The 22,482-nt window shown below is 47.6% G+C and overlaps 1 protein-coding gene across 1 annotated transcript in view; it reads right to left on the bottom strand.

Annotated features, from left to right (window-relative positions):
* Positions 1 to 690: 690 nt before the first annotated feature.
* The window catches only part of DNAAF9 (dynein axonemal assembly factor 9), an 87,204-nt gene continuing 65,412 nt past the window's right edge, over positions 691 to 22,482 (bottom strand). Inside the window, exons 25-37 of the mRNA XM_056855770.1 lie at positions 20,682 to 20,799; positions 19,127 to 19,215; positions 17,306 to 17,464; positions 14,679 to 14,804; positions 13,024 to 13,061; positions 12,054 to 12,189; positions 10,880 to 10,966; positions 8,988 to 9,094; positions 8,079 to 8,153; positions 7,041 to 7,246; positions 3,856 to 3,921; positions 1,558 to 1,651; positions 691 to 803 (exon numbers count right to left, since the gene is read on the bottom strand). Of these exons, the coding sequence (XP_056711748.1) occupies positions 691 to 803; positions 1,558 to 1,651; positions 3,856 to 3,921; positions 7,041 to 7,246; positions 8,079 to 8,153; positions 8,988 to 9,094; positions 10,880 to 10,966; positions 12,054 to 12,189; positions 13,024 to 13,061; positions 14,679 to 14,804; positions 17,306 to 17,464; positions 19,127 to 19,215; positions 20,682 to 20,799 (1,414 nt within the window). The remainder of the gene's footprint in view (positions 804 to 1,557; positions 1,652 to 3,855; positions 3,922 to 7,040; positions 7,247 to 8,078; positions 8,154 to 8,987; positions 9,095 to 10,879; positions 10,967 to 12,053; positions 12,190 to 13,023; positions 13,062 to 14,678; positions 14,805 to 17,305; positions 17,465 to 19,126; positions 19,216 to 20,681; positions 20,800 to 22,482) is intronic.

The raw sequence follows: 22,482 nt of genomic DNA, 5'->3' as shown, positions 1-22,482 counted from the left end.
CAAGAGAGGCTGCGTTCCACCATTACTTGCTTTAGGAACACTCTTCCAAACCACCATGCTGGCTGAAGACGACGCTCAAAAGAGTCTGCGTTCCCCCATTTCTCGCTTTAGGAACTCTTCCAAACCACCATGCTGGCGGCTAAAGATGGCTCTTAAGAGAGTCTGCATTCCCCAATTTCTCGCTTTAGGAACACTCTTCTAAACCACCATGGTAGACAGGAGCTTTCCAGAGAGTATTGACTTCCTTCATTTCTCACCACATATTCCCCACTCCATGCATGTTGAGAAACAAGAGCATAGTCCTTAGTGCTCTCCCCCTGCAGGAGCACAACAAGGCATCATTTGGAGAAATCAGCAGGAGCCTCACTACGTAGGACATACAATTTTGCAAGTTAACCACCAAAGCAAATATAACAAAAGACACATTTTCACCGCCAGCCAAAGCCAGAATTCCAGGTCACAGAATTCATCAATATGGAAATGCAGTAACACAGAGATGCTTCCAGGACAGTTGCTCGACTGTTCAAAAACGCCAACAGGACACGAACAGAGCCTAAGTGTTAAAAGAAGAGTTGAAAATCACCGGTCTGCTTTTCCATTATTATTATTTTTTGTTAACCAGCAAGGATAAAAGCATTTCTTGGTCATCGACAATCGGTTCCGAGTTTCGCCATCAACAGGCGAATTAGTTTAGGTCTTCTGCTCAAAGAGGTCGTGATACTCTAGCTCCTCCAGCTCCCTGTTGTACTTCTCGATTTCACGGTTCGCTTCCTCCAAGTAGTCATTCATGAACTGGTCCATCACTGACCAAAAAAAGCCATAAGGAAAAGAAAGGCTACGAAATCGTTGCGACCCCCCCAGGAAAGAAGAGGTGGGACTCCAACCAAGGAACCGTGGGCAACCCACAATATCTTGATGTTTGGGTGGAAAATCCCCCGCCCCCCATATTTAACGTAAGTTCCCCCCGGGAAATACAGGCTTCATTGGTTGAGGCAGCATTACTTTACTTTAATGATACTGCTCACGTAACCAATTCGGCCTTGGAACAGCGTCACATTAAGACTGAAACTAGAGGAAAACTATATATTTTTATATTTGTATATAAATAGATATCTAAATCACCAATAAAAGAATTAATATTTTTTAATTTTAATTGACTGGGAAAGAAACTTGGCATCTGCCAATGTAGTATTAAAATCCACCCCTGCTAAAAGGACCCTCAGATTATCCGATTCACACACAGGGTCCCGGATAAAAGGTTTTATCCATCTGTTTCTATCCTCACTGAGCAGGGCACAACTAAATAAAGGATGCTGAAGAGTATCTATTTGGCCAGAACCACACTGACGTACTCATTCAAAGTATGGAACCGTATTTAAACGACCCATTAGGTCCTCTGATGGAATGGCATTTCACCTAGCCAATCTAGACTTCCCCTTACAGGGGCCCCTGCCCTTTTTAGACTACACACTTGAACAATGGATGCTTCCTATGACTACTGAAACAAAGCAAAAGGCTCTAAAAGGCACAGGTTTTTTTTAAAAAATGAAAGGATACATGGGTGATAATCCATCTTGTCCCCAAAGAAATTAACAAATTGAGTCCCATTGTAGAAATAACCAGCCGGAAGTGGATCCAAGTGACGTTTCACCTGCATGCGGAGGAAAAAGATATCGCTCAGCTCCGTAGGTTCCCCACAGTAGTGCATTGAAGTTTCAGGTATTGATGGAAGAGGAGAAAAGAGCAAAAACAACTGTACTGGTTAGAGTATTGGATTAGGATCTGGGAGACTCTGGTTCACATCCCCACCATGCCTGAAACTTATTGCACTGACCATTCTCTCTCAACTTACCCTCACAAAAATAAACGGGGGGGGGGGGACAGGGTTGGACCACATGTGCTACTCTGAGCTCCTTGTAGAAAGGGAAGGAGAAAAATTACACTAAATAAATAGAACTGCCAATGGTGTAAGAAAAAAATCCCTGTCTAGAAACAGTTCATGTAACAGTCATGGTGACTAAAGGGAACTTCCATGTTCAGAGGCAGTCAACCTCTGAATCCCAGTGCCAGGAGGCAACATCGAGGGAAGGCCTTGGCCTCCGTGCCCTGTTGTTGGAGCTCCAGAGGAACTGGTTGGTCGCTGGAAGAGGATGCTGGACTAGATGGACCCTCACTGGTCTGATCCAGCAGGGCTCTTCTAATGTTCTTACTATGTCAGGAAAAGCTTTACCTATTGAACCTCCACATTCAGAGGCAGTCAACCTCTGAATCCCAGTGCCAGGAGGCAACCTCAGGGGAAAGCCTCAGCCTTTATGCTCTGTTGATGGACCATCGGAGTTCACTGGTTGGCCAGTGTGTGATAAAGGAGGCTGGACTAGATGGGATCTTCTTATGCTATACTGTTCTAATAGCCCCAAGCAAAAGGCAGAATATCACAGGCCAGACTGAAAGACAAATTCCTATTTTCCTCGTTTCCATATGGCCACGGTTTTACCATTTTTCTCTGGAGTTTCCCCGAGTTTGTGGAGACCCCTGCCTTGTCTTCGGGTGGTCTGGTTTGGCTCCCCCCCTCCCCCAGGATTAGCATACATAGATGGGAAGGAATAATTCCCTTTGTTCCCACCGTCCTTTTGTGCCAATGGAGCTCTAACAATGAATATAAATATTAAAACGTTAAAGCTATTATCTGCTTCAATCAATTTAATTTTCATTCATTTGATCTGGACTTCAAGGTGGTTTGGGCCTTTTTATTTTTAAATCAAAGGCTGTGGATTCTTTTTTTGCGGAGTGGCTTTTATGAGAACTGCTCGAATACCAAATTTTAATAAAAAGCGCGGAGAAATAATGAATACTGTTTAAAATAGAGAGGTTGAGGAAAAGGAGGGATCGGAGGGCTTTATTGCAGGGCGAGAAAAGAAACTGGGGGCAGCGCTCTGTCCTTTGCCGTGGAATTCAGCTTCTGTATTGACAGAACATATGGGAATCTCTGTTCTCTTTATTGTAAAATTTTCTTTTCAGCCCCTGCATCGATCCAATTCTCCGGTGCGTATGGACCTGAAAGGGAGGGCCTAAAAATGTAAGTAGAGGCTGTAGCCTTTCAAAGCAAATATATGATTTTAAAATATCTCCACACAAAGTAGTGAGGATCCTTGAGCTGTGGCAGCAGCTGTCGCTGAACGTTTTTTAAAAATCTGCACGGCCAACCAGCTCTTCTGGGCAAAGCCCCACCTACTTTCTAGCAACACTTGGCAGGAGCCAGGAAAGGCTTCAGAGGGGTGCCACGGTGCCCAAGGGCACTGTGTTGAAGACCCCTTCCTTAGGCCCGCTCACGGAAAGCAGTCTGCTCTTGTCCCGTCATTTTACCAGGTTGATGCACACTCGGTATTGGAGACTAATATAGCCCAGCATAGAACAACTTGCAGGTATTTCAGCTGGAGGGCTTTCAAACTTAACATCTGTTATACACCCTACATACATACCTGGGCTGTTATAATTTTGTGATACATTGTTTGTGTGTGCATTCTATACATAGGTTTTTATCTGACCACTGATGAAGGCCTGTTGGCCAAAATGCATATGGTGCATGGTTTATATCAACCTTACCAGTTACAATTGTGCTTAGTTTTATCATTTTTAATATTTCTAACCTTGATATAAGTGCCTTAAAATAAGTATATTTCTCCAATACATCATTTTACCTTTCTCCACCCAACCTTAGGTACCCAGCTTTCGGTTTTCCAGGTTGGGTTCTCCCCCTTTCCCCCCCTTGTTTATTGACCATCATTTATCAACCTTGTCTATTGAGCAAAGAGATGTGGTTCCCTGACTGATGGCCCTCGAACGGTTACTACTTACGTGAATGCTCTTGATCTCCTGCGGGGTCAGCATGCTGCGGGTTTTCAGAGCTTTCCTCTGCGGCTTCTGTTTGGGGGTTGAGAAAACAGGTAAATGCAACAGATGTGATACCCCGGCACATTCACTTTTGGGTACCGCAATGTGGGCAAGCTGGAATGTGTCCGGGGGAAGGGCAACAAAGATAGTGAGGGGGTCTGGAGACCAAGTCCTATGAGGAAAGGTTGAAGGAGCTGGGTATGTTTAACCTGAAGAGGAGAAGACTGACAGGGGATATGATAACCATCTTCAAGTACTTGAAGGGCTGTCATATAGAGGACGGTGCCGAGTTGTTTTCTGTTGCCCCAGAAGGTCAGACCAGAACCAATGGGTTAAAATTAAATCAAAAGAGTTTCTATCTAGACATTAGGAAGAATTTTCTAACAGCTAGAGCGGTTCCTCAGTGGAACAGGCTTCCTTGGGAGGGGGTAAGTTCTCCTTCCCTGGAGTTTTTTAAGCAGAGGCTAGCTGGCCATCTGTCAGCAATGCTGATTCTATGAACTTAGGCAGTTCATGAGAGGGGGGGCATCTTGGCCATCTTCTGGGCATGGAGTAGGGGGTCACTGAGGGTGTGTGGGGGTTGTGAATTTCCTGCATTGTGTAGGGGGTTGGGCTAGATGACCCTGGTGGTCCCTTCCAACTCTATGATTCTGTGATTCAAGGTAAAGAACCAGAATGGGGCAGAGCCTCAGAGAAACTGGGAATCACATCCGAAGGGGGGGGGGGGAAGAGTGTATGTAGAAGTTCTGCTCCCGACCGGCTTTCCGGCCTCTTCTGCCTTGACCCAGCTTTGCCTCACCATACATATATAAAGCATAGTAGCCAACTGCATTAGCGCAGCCAATTTATTTCTAATCATCTGCACCGCCAACACGAAGAGCACGGCCACCTGAGTCACGTTTCTGGGTCGATCGCAAAGATAAAGACTGCAAGGCCTCTCTCGTATTAGGCATCCTGCCAAATGAAACAGGAGTCCAGCAGCACCTTTGAGACAAACAACATTTATCCCAGCGTGAACGTTCATGAGTCAGAGCTCACTTCATTAGATGCCTTTCACATGGAAAAGAAGAAGACCCAACAAGAGATGGATTGCTCCATAAAGGAAGCCACGGCCCTCGATTTGCAAGACCTCAGCAAGGCTGTTAAGGATAGGACGTTTTGGAGGACATCGATTCATAGGGTCACCAGGAGTCGGAAGCAACTTGATGGCACTTAGCACACACACACACACACACAGGGTTTTTCAAAGTTTAACCATTGCCTGCCTCTGTGTAGTGACCCTGGACTTCCTCGGTGGTCTCCCCTCCAAGTAGTAGCCAAGGCCGACCCTGCTTAGCTTCAGAGATCTGACTAGCCACAGCTATCCACGTCAGGGCCAACCCAGGTCTACCCATACCTTATTAACAAGGTATGTTCTTTTGGCCAAGCAATATCAACATTATTGGTAGGGTTGCCAGGTCCCTTGCCAGGTTTTTGGGACAGAGCCTGAGGAGGGCAGGGTTTGGGGAGGGGAGGGACATCCATGTCGTAGAGTCCAATTGCCAAAGCAGCCATTTTCTCCAGGGGAACTGATCTCTATCAGCTGGAGATCAGTTGCAATAGCGGGAGGACTCCAGCTAGTACCTGGAGGTTTGGTAATCAAAATTTTCAACAAGAAATGCCAAAATGGGGTTGTTAACAAAGCAAAATAGCACTACAACCACAAATCCAGTAGTTGCTGGTAAATATTTATACCACAATCAGTGTTCATTCAATACACAATATCTAGAAGAAATGACTCGCAGTTAACACAATGACAATTTCAACACGCAGTTGAAGCAGCAAATACTTGGAATATCATCAGACTGTGTATTCTAAAATGTCCTCAGATTCCAAAAAACAACGATGGGTTTCCGGTAAAAATCCCATTTCACTCCAGCTTTATCAAATTTGGAAATCCTGAGACGATGAGATGACTCAGCCAGCCATCCACTTCTATGTAGAAGGTATACACCTTATGCTTGAAAATGAGCACATTTCAAGCTTTCTCATCATCTCAGGATTTCCAAATTTGATGAAGCTGGAGTGAAATGGGGTTTTTACCAGAAACTCATAGTTGTTTTTTGGAATCTGAGGACATTTTAGAATACACAGTCTGATGATATTAAAAGTATTTGCTGCTTGAACTGCGAGTTGAAATTGTTATTGTGTTAACTGCGAGTCATTCCTTCTAGATATTGAGTACCTGGAGGTTGGCAACCCTAACTATTGGGGATCTGTTCTCCTCAAAAACTGCTCTGTATCGCTGTATCTGAAGAAGTGAGCTCGTGAAAGCTCATACCCTGCCATAAACGCCATTAGTCTTTAAGGTGCTACTGGACTCTTGCTCTCTTTTACTGCTACTGACAGACTAACACGGCTACCCATCCTGATCTGCTCTGTAACTTGGCAGTCTCCATTAGCTGCAGTTTCAGCCAGTACAGCTCTGTGCGCTTGAGATTTGGAGGTTGGAAGGCCAACCCTGGTACTCAGCACAGAAACAGGCAGAATGTTACCGACACAAAATAAATCTAAACATGATCCTGAACAGTCTGGAACTTATGGAAATTTGCCCTCTCGTAGACTTCAATATCATAAATCACTTGTGTGAGTCCTTCGGCTTCAGAACTCCTTACAGCTGAAGGAACCAGCTGATCATCTTTAGATTCTGCCAGACCCGTTTGAGGAAAATACCACTAAGACAACAATGCTAGGAGAAACTGCAGGCAGTAGGAAAAGAGGAAGACCCAGCATGAGATGGATTGACTCTGAAAACACCACTAAGACAATAAAGGAAGCCACGGCCCTCAGTTTGCAAGACTGTTAAGGAGAGGACATTTTGGAGGACGTTGATTCACAGGGTCGCCGTAGGTCAGAAGCGACTTGACGGCACTTAACACACACGATTAGCCCTTCTAACATTTGTTGATGCTTGCCAGATTTCCATCACGTTCACCATCCCTTACCAATGGAGGCCACCCAGCGTCCTGCCAGAAGCCAAGAGCACCAAAGGCACAATGGCTACTGAAAAGTCAGCCTGGAAAGGCCTCTACCGAAGCCACCCGCAAGGGTGGTTTCAACAGAAGTGATTATCACGTGGCAGACAAATCCATATTGAGCACAGGACACACCTGCTTTGCCGTTCCCCTCAGCCAGTCCTTGATGTCGTCTTCTTTAAGGGAGCATCCCACAAAGACCAGGAAGCACTCCTGTGGTCCGCTGTGGTCTCGGCTCTCGTTTCTCGAATCAGGAGGAGGAGATGGCCCCTCCTGAACGGGCATCAGGCTTAACGAGTTGGAGGAAGTGTTGTGGCAGACTTCGATTATCCGATCTGAATCTGACACGGGAAGAAGAAGAGTTGGTTTTTCTCTACCTTCAAGGAGTCCCAAAGGGGCTTACAATCACCTTCCCTTCCCCTCCCCACAACAGACACCCTGTGAGGTAGATGAGGCTGACAGAGCTCTAAGAGAACTGTGACTAGCCCAAGGTCACCCAGCTGGCTTCAGGTGGAGGAGTAGGGAAACAAATCCAGTTCTCCAGATTAGAGCTCATGTGGAGGAGTGGGGAAATCAACCTGGTTCACCAGATTAGAGTCTGCCGCTCATGTGCAGGAGCAGGGAATCAAACCCAGTTCTCCAGATTAGAGTCCACCACTCCTAATCCCCACATCATGCTGGTAAACCAAAACTGCCTTTAAAAACAAGGGATGCTGACATAGCATCCTAATGAAACGCAAGTGCTGGTTCTTCACTGGATCATAAAATGGTGAGTCAGGCTTGGGAAGATTGCTTCACACTGCTCTTGAAGCTAAGCGCAAGGGACATACGTACATGACAGCCAGCGTGGTGGTCTCCTGGATCCCAGTGGGACACTCTGAGTGTCTGACTAGGATCCAGGAGACCCAGGTTCAAATCCACACTCTGCCAAGGAAGCTTGCTGGGTAACCTTGGGCCAGTCCCACACACTCAGCCAAACCTACTTCACAGGGTTGTTGGGGGGATTAAATGGAGGATAGGAGAACAATGTCAGCTGCTTTGGGCCCCCATGGGGGAAGAGGGGGGGAAGAGAATAAATTTCTTTGGACCATTCTGAGAGTTCTTGGGATATGATTAAGTGCGAGGCTCTGAGCAGCATTGGGGGGGGGGAATAGAAAAGCACATAACAATTACCTGAAAACCTTACTTTGCCCAAGATGTGGTATATGTTTCCAGAGAAAGGACTTGGCTTAATGGAGGACTTCAAGCCTGTGTGGAAATAAAAAACAAACAAACACACACATATACAACAACATTATTCCTGTCTTCCTTGATCAGATACTGGGCGAGAAAGCCAAAAACAACAATACCATAATTCACTTTCACAAGGAATTCTGTATTTATTTATTAAAACATTTGTATCTTGCTTTTTCTCGTGGTTCATGGTGGCTTACAACAAGAGTTAGAAACACTGTGCTCGTGAAGAAAGGGACACAGATGTCAGTATTATGAAAAGAATAATTCTCCACCAACCGTTTAGCATGCCTATAGACACCAAGTACAGAAGTGGTTTCGTTAACATTTCCACTTTTTTAAAAAACGGCAACCGTCAGAAAGTTTAGACACAAAAAAGACATCAATCAGCAGGAAGACAGGTTTTTGTGCAAAACTATGACATATGGTTGAATTTATTGCTTATGAGCTGCTTAGAAATGCAGGTTCCCAATAATTTCTGCTTCTGCTTAATACATTTCTAGGCCTTGTGACTGTGGAGATAACCAGAAAGCATTCAGGAAAAGCTCCAGAATTTGGGGTGGAGCTTACAAGTCCTACTGAGTTACACATTTTCTCTTCCATGGCTTCTGGACAGACTGTGTCCTTATTGACCAATCCCCATGGTTTCCCCTACTTACCTTCTTCCCTATGTATTGGGTTTACTTATTGAGAAAGACAAACAGCCCCAACTTTGTGAAGCATTGCTGGTTGTACAGGGATAGAGGAGGAGGGAGAACTGATTGTCAGTTAAAAGGCAGGTTGCAAACAATTTCACAGAGACTGCCATACTAAATCAACCACCTTCCAACATACAAAACCCCTTTTTACCTTTACATTTGGCCACAAATCGTGTTTTCTCCAGTGGACGGCTAAACCACACACAGATCTGAACCATGGGCGGAAAGACTGCACCTGATCGAAATTTGCCGTCGTACCTTGATGTGAAAAAAAATGAAACAAATCATGCGATGGCATTACTTTTCCAAATCTGGCCCAAGTACAATTGCAAACTACAATTTGAGCCTTTTAATAGATAGTCTCATCTTTAAAAAGCATCTACAGATGGATTCCCCAGCAAAACTCCATTCAAGGATTCTACCGAGATGGAGGGCATGTAAAACAAAACTGAAGGCAACCCCTTTCAGGCCTAGATGGAGATTCGATGAGAAATGCTGCCTGCCCAGGAATGCAGACTTGGGTGATACTTCTGGTGGCAATGAAAAACCTGGCTTGGATCTCATGGATCTATTCGGCTAACAGAAAAATGCTCTTTGCGTCGGTGTAAAGAACCATTATTTGCACATGCACCCCCAGGATCCAACTCTGTGCATTCACCCCAAAAGACTGTGATTTTACTTAACTAGATTTGCAGAGGGTCCACACTAGAGCCTGGTTTGAAACTTATTTTCTCCAACAAGAGCATCTTGAGGGGTGAGGAGGAGAGCTCAGCGGTAAAACCTAACTTTTGCATACAGAAGATCCCAGCCTTTCCATCTAGAAGGCCATCTCAGGGAATAGGACGGAAAATATATCTTTGCCCCCGAGGCCTTGAGAAGCGACTGCCTATTGAAGTAGACAGTACTGAGGTAGATGGAGTGATGGTATAAGGCAGCTTCGGTCTTTTATGCATGGCTGTTTCCCTCGCCGTCACCCCTCTGACAACTTCAGGTCTTTGTGTTGATTATGCATGCTGTTTCTGACCATCAGAGGTCATCTCGCTCTCCCCCTGCGTTTCCCTGCATTTTGCCTGTGCTTTCAAATTCAAGATAAAACAGGTACCTGAAAACACGGACAAAACGCGGGGAAAGGCACGGGGAGAGCGGGGAGACCTCTGACGGTCGGAAGCAGCACGCACAATCAACATAAAGACCCGAAGTCGTTGGAGGGGTGACGGCGAGGGAAACAGCCAAGCATAAAAGACTTTCATAAATTCACAGTTAATGGAACAAGATTGGATCTATCATTGGAACGGCTCCCAAAGCTGTTACCGGAGAAAGACCCGTCCTTGTGGAATTCAATCGTCATCCCTGTATTAACGCCCAGTATTAGTAGGCTTCATAGTTACTGCATATACTATGCGATCAAAGTGGAAGGGTGTGCACGTAAAGGCGTTTAAAAAAAAAAGAAAGTGTCAAGGATACCATGAACTGCTTTACCTCCTCCCACTCTCAAGGAAAGTTCCTCTCCTGCTCTCCTTCAATCATCCATTTGCCTCCTTGGCTCTTGAATGTCCCCCAACAAAAAGATGGTTTCTAACTTTCTGCTACCCACTGGGTCCGTCCTTTCCCTATCTCTTCACCAACTGCTACGAATACGTTCAGCCCTCCGTTACCAATCTCTTGGAAAACCTGTCGTAGATCCGTGGAACTCTGGACAAGAGCTTCACGCCCCACTCCTCAGGAAGTTACTGAATCTCTACAGTTTCAGAGCGATTCACGCTAGGGTTACGCACCCTCGTACTGAGAGAAGGAGTGAACCAGGCAGCAGCAGTTCTGCCCTATAGACCTCTCCGATTTTGGCTAAAACTAACATGAAAATGGGGCAGCAAGACAGTGACAAGTTAACCGCACCAAGAAGTCTGAAGATGCTGGTAGCAGAATTTCATTAAGAAAGCAATTTAGGCAGAGATATAAGAAAGGGTGGGGACAAGGCTGAAGGGTGCTTTGTAACATACTTGCCAACAAAAACTGCAATATTTTGCAGAAAAAGGAGTTACTTACCAGCCGGGATATGTTAAATAGCGAGTGGTCAGCATCTGTGGGCTTGAAAAACTGCTTTCAGAGAGAATTAGTTCAATATCTTCATTCCTAGCCAGAGAGAAAGGAAGGTTTCAAAATGATCCACAAAGTTACTTGGATAAAAGATTAAGGACTGTGTGTGATTTTTTCTGCTATGTATAGCTTGCTGTTAAGTTGGATCCTATTACCGTATTTTTCGCTCCATAAGACACACTTTTTCCTCCTCAAAAGTGAGGGGGAATGTCTGTGCGTCTTATGGAGTGAATGTGCATCTTATGGACCCTAGCCCGGTCCATCCGGGACTCCCAGAGCCGGGCAGAGGGACCCCCGCCCCTCCCGCCAGCCGGCTGGGCGCGCCGGAACGACGCAAGCCGGCGTTCCCCGCCCTGACAGCCAGCTGGGAGGCGGGCGGGGCGCACAGAGCTGGGCACGTCGGGACGGCGCGCTGGGAGGTGGGCGGGGCGCACAGAGCTGGGCGTGTTGGGACGGCGCGAGCAGGCATTCACCGCCCCGACGGTCAGCTGGGAGGTGGGCGGGCAGCACAGAGCCCGCTGGGCGCGTCGGGACGGCACGAGCCAGCGTTCCCCGATCCAACGGCCAGCTGGGGGGGACGCGTCTTATGGTCAGGTGCGTCTTATGGAGCGAAAAATACGGTATGTAATTTTGCGTCATTTAATGTGTCTTGTTAACACGTGCATTGCTTCAGTTCTGTTTTTTAGACTTCTGGTTGGTTCTACAATCTCAAATTTCATTTCATTGTTTACTGAATGTCCCATCTTGTTGATTGTATTGACTCACTCTGTGTAATCCACCTTGAGTCCTAGAGAGAAAGGCGAACTATAAATAACACAAATAAAAGTAAATTTTTGAACCCAGCCCTGGGGTTCGTTATCACTTAAAATTTTAATATAGCAGGGCTTGTGATTTCCCTAATTCCTGACATGAGAAGCATTCTCCAAGAGACCCAAGGTAGGAGAATGCTGCTGCAGTGGTCTGGTTTGGGGGCTTCCCTAGAGACACCTGGTTGGCCACTGTGTGAACAGACTGCTGGTCTTGATGGGCCTGCGTCTGATCCAGCAGGGCCTTTCTATTGTTCTTATTCTAACTCCTCTTCTGCAGACCAAGACGGCTACCCTCCGGAGACTATCAACATTACCTCGTCACAACCCCTTTTTCTGCCAGGATAAACGAGACGGCAGGGTTTGCTGCTCGGATGAGGTGCTGGAGCAGGGCCAGCAGCGGGTTCCTCTGCTCGGCCGTCTGGCTCATGAAGACCACGTTGCTCACCAAACCTGCGTGTGGACATGAGCTGTGAGTTTGCCCCCCAAAGCCCAACCTTTTCAAGACGCCCTTCTTAGCGTGATGCCAGGAAAGCTGCAAATTTCTTCTGGTCTTCCCCTACCCTGCCCCACACTAGCATTTACTTTTAAAAGGTAATAATCCTTCCAACAGTACAGTGGCTTTTTAAAAAAAATCTGAATTGATTTTGAAAGTACAACCGTAAAAAGTGAATTTTGCCATTACAGAGATTTTTCCATACAGCACGGAGAGTGTTCCCGAGGCCATGTCGTTTCCTAAAAAATTCCATTCAGGGGCCTGATTGACAGGCCGGTTATACCCCACAAATGCAAGCCATCCTTCTGAGAAAATTACTTTGGGAAGAGAGGCTCTGTTCTCCACTAGCTTTCTCCGTCGTGGAACCAAAACTTTGGAACTCCCTTCCCCAGGGAGATTTGTCTGCCTCCCTTCATTGGTGTCTTCCGCTTGTGTGGGAAGACTTTTTTGTTTCATCGGGCATATGCCCAGTAACGTTTATTGGCCCTCTTCCCTGGTTCTGGCGCTGTATGCTTATGTGTTTTCACTGAATTACTTTATTGACATTATTAAAAATGTCATTTTTAATTTGTTCAGTTGTTTTCGCCGCTGCGGGGACCCTGATTGGGTGGAAAAGCAGCATAAAAATGTTTTTGATAAATAACATAAATAAATATGGCGGTCTGAGCAGACCTTGAACAGTGCAAGGTATTAGTAGATAGCTGTACTCCCCATGGCACCAACCGCCATGGGTCACCTTAAAGACCTACACAACTTTATCCTTGCAGGAAATTTTTTCAAAGAGGATTTACCTTGTGAACACTGCTCCAGGAACTTGGGGAAAAGGAATCTGGAAGCAGAGAAAGAGAGACACAAAAGGCAAGCAAAATCTTAAATGCTGCTAACTTTAGCAGATGAAGAGAGGCTGTGGCTCAGTGGTAGAACATCTGCTTGGCATGCAGAAGGTCCCAGGTTCCACCCCTGGCATCTCCAGTTAAAGGGACTAGGCTAATAGGTGATGTGAAAGTCCTCTGCCTGAGACCCTGGACAGCTGCTGCCGGTCTGAGTAGACAATACTGACTTTGATGGACCGAGGGTTGGATTCAGTAGCAGGCAGCTTCATGTATTCAAGACAGGCACTATGCTAATGGGAATGTATGGTAAAAGCCATGTTAACTGGTATGGTTGGGGAAGCCAGGCTTGCTGGTTAACTGAATGGGGACTGCAGCCTGCTCCTCCAGAGCAGGCAAGAGGCGCTGGCAGCAATCCTGGGGGGCTCCCACCCATGAGCACTACCCTAGGCGGTAGGCCCATTAGGTTAAAAGGATCAGGCAGCAGGTGATGTGAAAGACCTCAGCCTGAGACCCTGGAGAGCTGCTGCCGGTCTGAGTCGACAATACTGACCTTGAAGGACCAAGGTTCTGAGTCAGTAGAAGGCAGCTTCATGTGACAGCCTGTGTGTTTGACTGAAATATTTCCTTCCCCCGCCCACATCCTTCATCGCTGTGCCCTGCAATATTGGGAACCTGTGTGCCAAGAAGTTTATCATCTTGCACTTGGACAGCTCTCACTTGGGAGAAGACTAAGAACTGGCTCCTTCCTCATAGCAAGCTCCTCCTTGCTAGTCTGATAAATATTTCACTTCCCTGATCCGATCAAACCAACACCACTTTCCACGATTGGCTTTCTGCTCAGTGGAACTCGCACTATTTGCCTTGCCCTGTGTCAGATTCTGCTGCCGTCAGGTCTGAGTCCGGGGATGTCTCACCCTCCATCTCCAGGGTCAACCTTAGTCGGGCCAGTGCCCCAGGAGAGAGCCTCAGAACATAGCAAGAGGAGGGGGTTCCTCTTCACCCAAGTTACCCAATCTGCTCAGCCATTTACCAATTCTCCGCTGACGTGGAATGGGTTTGGCTCTCCCCCTTCCCTCCCCCCAGCTGTTCCTGGGCACACCCTACAAATGCTGCCCCAAGAAAGGGCCAACCCTGGGCTCAACCAATCCTCCCTCTCCAGCCCCGGGGGGTGACAAGCCCCTGAGCCAATGGATGCTTGCCTTGGAGTGGTGAGCTCTCGGGCCCTTCTCCCTGGACTTCTTTAAATAGTTGGCTGTCCCAGCGGACCTCTTATAATAAGGTTAGTGATGCTGAGCCCCCTGGTGAGAGTTGGCCGGACTCCTTTAAGCCGGCCGACTCCAGAGCAGACTCCACCAAGGCCAGGCCCTGCTGAGACCTGACAAGCCCCTTCCCTGGCTGTGGGGTTTGCTGGCACAGCGTGCCTTTGGTGGAGCTTGCAGTCTCCGGGGGGTACGTGTGGCGTGCCCGGACACCCTGCAGCAAGCTCCTGGAGTTCAGCTCGGCTGCAGGCAACCCGCCTCCCTGGGCTGGGCAACCCGAGGCCACGCTAGCAAGCGTCCGCTTGACGAGCAGCTCCCTAACGCCACAGCCAGGAACCCTCTCGCGAAGCGCACCTGTGCTCCATGTAGCAGCTCAGCGGTTCCACACAAGCGGAGACGGCGCCAATGACAAACGAGGCCTTGATGTCGGCGTCCGGGTGCGTCTGCAGAGCCTGCACAACGTCAATCACGTCCGTGTATCTGCGGAGAGGACAAAGGCGAGGACCTGTGAAGTGACGGGGCCAGATGGAAACTCTGTGCCGCTGCCAGCTGACCTGGGGCCGGGGGTGGGTGGGCACGATAAAGCGCAATTCCAGGAACAGCTCATGGCCCGATTCCCCAAGCGAAGCACACTTGGCATCGTGACAACAACCGATGCAAGGTTTTGCAGATCAGAAGAAGAAAAAGAAGAAAAAGAAGAAGAGGAGTAGGAGTTGGCTTTTATAAGCCGACTTTCTCTACCACTTAAGGAAGAATCAAACCGGCTTACAATCACCTTCCCTTCTCCTCCCCACAAGACACCCTCTGAGGTAGGTGGGGCTGAGAGAGTGTGACTAGCCCAAGGTCACCCAGCTGGCTTCATGTGTAGGAGTGGGGAAACAAACCCGGTTCACCAAATTAGCCTCCACTGCTCATCTGAAGGAGTGGGGAATCAAACCCGTTTCTCCAGATTAGACTCCACCACTCCAACAAGACATGTTGGATCAAACCAGAGGCCCAAGTCCAGTGTTCTGTTCACAAGTCTTCATACTAGGAAGCCCACAAACAGGATGTCTGCCACAGCATGCTTTTGTCTGTGCTCCCCAGCAACTGATATAAAGAGCTATACTGCCTCTGGTACTGGAGGGAGCAGATATCCCTCGAGACCAGCAGCCATCGACAGCCCCGCTCTCCATGAATTTGTCTGTTCCCCTTTTAAAGCTGTCCAGGCTGGTGGCCGTCATCACACCCTGGGGCAGCGAGTTCCACAAATTAACTCGGCACAGTGTGAAAAAGTACCTCCTTCTCCCACCCTTCAGCTTCAGTGGATGATCCCAGGTTGAAGAAAAAGAAGAAGAAAATGCCGTAAGTCAACTGTGTCTTGACCGTAACGCCCCCCCATAAAACAGATGCTATGACCTTAGCTGTCAAAAGGTTGTGTGCTGCGTGTCTCCTGTGTTCATTTCAATCACAAAATGTCAAAAGGAATTTTTTTTAGCCTCTGGAGATTATTTCCCCCTCTCCTCCAATGCATTTGTAAAGGGCTTGTTTCGTGTTTAACAAACGGAACCTGGGACTCAGGGCCTCAACATTTTAAGTGGAAATGCATGTAGGTGTTGTTTAAGATGCCCAGGTTTGGCCTGTCATGCCGCTGGACAGAAGAACATTTCCCTGAGAAAGGTTTCATGGTGCTCCACCCGAGGTACAAAGCTCATCCAAGCTTCTGCCATAGATAAAAGGCAATGCATGTGAAATACAGGACACAAATGTGCTTTCAAGGCATGGAAGAAGCAGCCAGAGAGCATTTTATTTGGTATCTTGGGACCATTTGCAACAGACTTGACTTTACTACCTCCCATATTAAAAGCCTGAGATTTATTATGCTAGGCACGGACATTACAACGCTTGCATCGTGAAATCTTCAAAAAAGGAAAAGGCAAAAAGGCTCTCTCTCCAGACATCTGTTCAGTTGTTGGGGTTTGTTTTGCAGAACACATGCACTGTTAGGGAAAGACAAAGGCATCTAACCATTTTAAAGGCGGTGCCCCTTATAACACAGGTCATGGGTGCGTTATTTGAATTTGGTAATTCCTATCCATGTTTTCAGTACAAAAACACCCAAAGGGGTCTGACAAAATAATGGCTAATTGCATACGAAGACACTCCCTCACCTTTAATGTACTGTATGTAAACCTGGAGTTGAGGCCAAAACTATTATGCAGAAGTGATAAGGTCTAGAAAGAACTGCAAAATGGGGAAGATTTCCCCCACCCCTTTCAGAATTCTGGGTTAGATCCAACGGGTGTGGGTTTTATCTTTTGGACCCTCTTTCATCAGGAGAAAACTCCTTGCACCAGAGGAAAAGAGCCGTCATTAACACAACAAATTCATAGGATCCAAACTTCTGTAAATGTTCAGGGGCTTCCCTTTCTCAACCCCCTCCACATCTACTGCCAACACAGAATCAGAAGATGGATAATTAAAAAAGAACACCGACGATTTTATTTCAATGGGATTATTATTGGGCAAATAAGCATTATATAATTATATATGATGATGTAAACAATATGTTGTATATTGATTGTAATTAATGAAATTTTCCCTCCCCCAACACTTGGTATCCCAATCAAAGTAGCTCTAAGGGAAACCTATACTGACAATGGTCCCATTTTGCTGTACTATGGCATGGGCCTCCTTCAGCCCAGACATTCACCCTCTTTCCCTCCCAGAAGCCCCACTCCACCTGCCAATTCATTTTGCTAGGCAAGTTTGGAGATTCTTAAATATACCACATGGTTCTAGTTTCTTTTCAAGTTAAGATTTGTTTGCAGAGCTGGAAATTCTACCCCTCCACAGCTTTGCAGAAACATTTCTCCTAGCTCCACACGGCCTCAGTTTAGATTTTTTGATCTGCATTGCATATTAGCTATATTACCGTAATGACGAGCATGAAGGTTAACAGCTAGAAACATTCCATGCACAACTTGAAGAAGCCCCCTTACCCTTGTAGAACCACCAGCAACCTCAGTTTCTTCCTATTGTAAGCTGAGAGGCGAGCACTTCGGTTGTGCTGAGATTCCAGAACGCCTGACAGGTACTTCTGGAAGTGGATGGCACTGAAACATTCAGGGCTGTCCATGGTTTGGCGATAGACTAGCCACCTGAAACATGACATGAACAGAAGTAAGTCCAGCCGTTTCTGCATCTCTTTGTATCAGTACAGCTTGTTGTATTTTTCCTCTACTGTTTCTCCAAACCATGGAAATCAAAGAGAAGGCCACCCTAGGAATAGACCCTCAGTTTTACTTCATGCTGAAATCAAAAGCATTGACAGTCTGACAATTCCAGCGAGGCTGTCATGAGAACTGGCCTCAAGGCAACAGCCTGGAAGGGCAGCACATTTATTCAGAAGCCAGAGGGTGACTGGAAGCCAGAGGGTGACTGGAGACCCAGCCCTATGAGGAAAGGCTGAGGGACGTGGGATATGTTTAGTCTGGAGAAGAGGAGGTTGACGGGGGACATGAAATATTTGAAGGGCTGCCACTTAGAGGAGGGCGGGGAGCTGTTCTTGCTGGCAGCAGAGGATAGGATTTGCAATAATGGGTTTAAATTACGGGCGGAAAGGTGTCGACTGGATATTAGGAAACAATTTTTTACAGTAAGAGTAGTTCAGCAGTGGAATCAGCTCCCTAGGGAGGTGGTGAGCTCCCCCTCACAGGCAGTCTTTAAGCAGAGGTTGGACAAGCACTTGTCACGGATGCTCCAGGCTGATCCTGCATTAAGCAGGGGGTTGGATTAGATGGCCTCTATGGCCCCTTCCATAGGGATTTTATGGCTCTTCAACTAGCCAGAATACTGCTTGGGAGTATTGCCGGCCACCAGTAGCAAGCCAGCCTGAGCCCCCTGTGATGCTGCCAGAACTGCCAGGACTACTTGGTGTGGATGACAATGAATAAAGGCTTGGGTACTGTCTTCCTGAGGTCTGCTGCCAGCTGGGGCCAAGCTGAGTGGCCCAAGGCCCCTCATTTACAACTCCACTAGTAGAAGGGAGGGAGGGCAGGAAGGGATGAGCCAGTCATGGCCTTTTCTTACATGCCCAGGGTGGCGGTGGTGGTGGAGGAGGAGGAGGAGAAGAGTCGGTTTTTCAATGCCGACTTTCTCTGCCACTTAAGGGAGAATCAAACTGGCTTACAATCACCTTCCCTTCCCCTCCCCACAACAGACACCCTGTGAGGTAGGTGGGGCTGAGAGAGCTGTGACTAGCCCAAGGTCACCCAGCTGGCTTCATGTGTAGGAGTGGGGGAAAAAATCCAGTTATCCAGATTAGCCTCCCCCACTCAGGCGGAGAAGTGGGGAATCAAAGCCGGTTCTCCAGATCAGAGTCCACTGCTCCAAACCACCACTCTTAACCACTACACCATGCTGGTAATGCCAATCGATGGCCACTTTGGGGTCAGGAATTTTCCTCCAAGCCACATTGGCCAGGGATCCTGGAGGGTTTTTGCCTTCCTCTGGGCATAGAGCAAGAGTCACATGGGGGAGTGAGTCGTGTTGAGCAAGGGGTTGGGCTAGATGACTCTCAAGGTCCCTTCCAGCTCTATGTTTCTGAGAGGGGGCATCGAGCAAGCCTGTGCCCGTCATCGCCAATGGGATCTGAGCCAAGAAGCCCCCGCTCAGCTGACTCCCAAGACATCTTGATTGGCCCAGTCCCCCCACCTACTGGAGACCGGTTGTGCCCCTGTTAAGTTTCACTATGGCTTTCTCAGGGCGCCAAGTTGGCCACTGCCGGGGGGGGGGGAATGGATATAGTGGACTCTACTGACCTTCCATATTCTTTGTTAAAAGTGACCAGGAAAGAACAAAGGTCACTCGAGCGACATCCAGGAAGGCCTGTTAAGATGGTTATCACCACCTTCTGTGAGAAGAAAGAGTCTAGGTCAATTATTAGCATTGCTTACAAGCATGATTTTAGCAATCCTGACAAAAAGAAGCTTGAACACATGAACCTGCCTGAAATTGAACCAGAGTTCTGAGAGAACTGTGACTGGCCCAAGGTCACCCAGCAGACTTCACAAGGAGGAGTGGGGAATCAAACCAGGTTCTCCAGATAAGAGTCTGCCGCTCACCTGGAGGAGTGGGGGATGAAACCCGGTTCTGCACGTTAGAGTCCGCCACTCATGTGGAGGAGTGGGGAATCAAACCAAGTTCTCCAGTTAAGAGTCCGCCATTCATATGGAGGAGTGGGGAATTGAACCCAGTTCTCCAGAGACCACCACTCTTAACCACTATACCACGCTGGCTCAAGCAGCGCTGGACAAACACTTGCAGGGACGTTCTAGGCTGATCCTGCATTGAGCAGGGGGTTGGGACTAGATGGCCTGTATGGCCCCTCCCAACTCTATAATTCTTTCCTTGGAATGTGGAGCTGCAAATGGGGTGCTCTAGAGTGTTCCTGGGTGTGCTCTCAGTTCACACAATGCCAGAGTCAGGTTCAGCAGGTGTGGGCAGCAGCTCACAGGAACCAGAAGCCTGCCCCAAACTACGCCCCAGAATCAGCTGCAACGGAGCTTGCTACCTCAGCAGGTAAAATTAATGGGGAAAGGGTCCCCCTGAAGGTATAAGCCTGCAAAACTGCTACTCTCATTTAAAGCAAACTGAAGTCTCAGCTCCTTCAACACTGTGCTCCCTTTTGCCCCTCCCTACAACCACAGCATCTCAAGCTCACCTCCCCCTCAGAAAAAGATATGCATTCTGTACTAAACTTTTTTTTTAATTGCATAATCTGTCCCAGGGGCTGAATTCAGATTTCATTGATCCAGAGAAAACCCAGCCTCTCAAATGCTCCTTTTGGAAACAAGTTAGAGTGACAAGCTGTTTTCAAGATATGCACACCATTCAAGATCGCTGTGGTGACGAATGTCAATCAGATTTGAAGGCCAGGAGACTCCACAGGCAGCTACAAGCACCTTGCAAACCGATTGCTCCCTTTGACCACACACAACTTTGGTAAGAATGTAAGATGAGCCCTGCTGGATCAGACCAGCGAGGGCCCATCGAGTCCAGCATCCCATCTCACACCGTGGCCAACCCGTTCCTCTGGAGGTCCAACAGGTCATAGAGCCCTGCTGGATCAGACCGGTGGTCCATCTAGTCCAGCATCCTATCTCACACGGTGGCCAGTCAGTTTCCCTGCAGGTCCAACAAACAAGGTGTAGAGGCCAAGGCTTTTCCCTGATGTTTCCTCCTGGCTCTGGGATTCAGAGGTTGACTGCCTCTGAATGTGGAGGTTTCCCCTTACTCACCATGGCTAGAAGCCACGGATGGACCTCGTACACTAAGGGGACCTCCACAAGTTCATCCAAGCCCTCGTTGACTTACCTGATCATTCTCTGCCTGGCTACCAGGAATGGCTTCTGACTGTTGCAGCAACACAGGCAGGTGGGACCTCGTCACTGGCTCGTGGCTTACGCTGCTAACTGTGAAGTGGTGCAGAAACCTTCAAGGGGGAAAAATGAGAGCTAGCACTGGTGCTGGTGACTGTGCCAAGCACTTCCTTTGGGGGTTGGGCTCATACATGGAAGTTACTGGGTTGGATTTAGTACAAAATTCCCTCTCGTGGTAGAGCTCTCGTGCCGGCGGAAACGCAGGAAAAAGACTGCAGCAACTTCTTGCCCCAAGTTAAACGTATTCCATAAGAGCAAGAGTCCAGTAGCGCCTTAAAGACTAATAAAATTTCTGGCAGGGTCTGAGCTTTTGTGAGTCACAGCTCACTTCTTTAGATACAGCTAGAATGTTGAGTCCATCTATCCTTAAGTAGAGAAGAGTGAATCCACCAATTCAATGGTATACCATTGCTGATTTCTCCGCACCTCCTACCCCTCTGCATATCACACTTGATCCAGTCATGCCCACTAATGTTCTAGAAGCTAAAATGACCCTAGAAGCTAAAATGATGCCATCGTACTTTGGTCACATCATGAGAAGACAAGAGTCACTGGAAAAGACAATCGTGCTAGGAAAAGTTGAAGGCAGCAGGAAAAGACAAAGACCCTACAAGAGATGGATTGACTCTATAAAGGAAGCCACAGTCCTCAATTTGCAAGACCTGAGCAAGGCTGTCAAAGATAGGATGTTTTGGAGGACATTGATTCAGAGAGTGGCCATGAGTCGGAAGCGGCTTGATGGCACTTAACACACACACCAGATGTCATTTACCTGGTACTGACATTTACACGGTGTTGCCATTAGGTGTTTGAATTCACTCTTCTCTACTTAAGGACAGATGGACTCAACAGGCTAGCTGTATCTGAAGAAGTGAGCTGTGACTCACAAAAGCTCATACCCTGCCAGAAATCTTGTTAGTCTTTAAGGCGCTACTGGACTCTTGCTCTTTTCTACTGCGACAGACAGACTAATACGGCTATCCGTCATGATCTATCCACATGAGTACGCAATTTCTGGGCCCTATGAAAGTGCTAGGGGTTACACAAGATCTTGTAAAAGCAGAACTAAATTGGCTTATACAGATAGGTTTGCGTCCAGTAGCACCTGAGCGGCCAACAAGATTTTCAGGGTATAAGAGACTTGAAAGAGTACACCCAGAAAATCTTGTTGGTCTCTAAGGTGCTAAAGGACTCGAATTTAGTTGTTCTACTGCAGACCAACATGGCCGTCCTCTGAAACAAAGTCTAGGTTTCTGCTTGTGCATCACTGAATCAAAGTTATCGATTTCACACCCTCTATCAGTACTGCTCTCCCAAGGCCCCAGGACAATCCTGCCACACGCTAGAAGGGGAAGGCAGGCAAAACTCTCAGATTCATGGCCTCCAGAAGCAGCGATTGGACAGCAGGCCAATGACAAGCATGAGAAACACCCACCCACACCCGAGGGTATTATGTTGGGTTCAGCTCCACACCAATCAACATCCAACGCAACACCCCACAGAAGGGAGAGGGCATGGCTCGGATTTGCAGATTTGGGCAGGAGCTTGAACACAAGAAGCTTTTTTTTACTGAATCGGACACTTGGTCCATCAAAGTCAGTACTGTCTGCTCAGACCAGCAGCGGCTCTCCAGGGTCTCAGGCAGGGGTCTTTCCTATCACTTACCTGCCTAGTCCCTTTAACTAGCGATGCCAGGGATTGAACCTGGGACCTTCCACATGCCAAGCAGATACTCT

The sequence above is a fragment of the Euleptes europaea genome, chromosome 9, assembly GCF_029931775.1.
Source record: "Euleptes europaea isolate rEulEur1 chromosome 9, rEulEur1.hap1, whole genome shotgun sequence".
Lineage (NCBI taxonomy): Eukaryota > Metazoa > Chordata > Lepidosauria > Squamata > Sphaerodactylidae > Euleptes > Euleptes europaea.
Note: the sequence above shows the minus strand (reverse complement) of the source record. Positions and strands in the feature narration are given on the sequence as shown.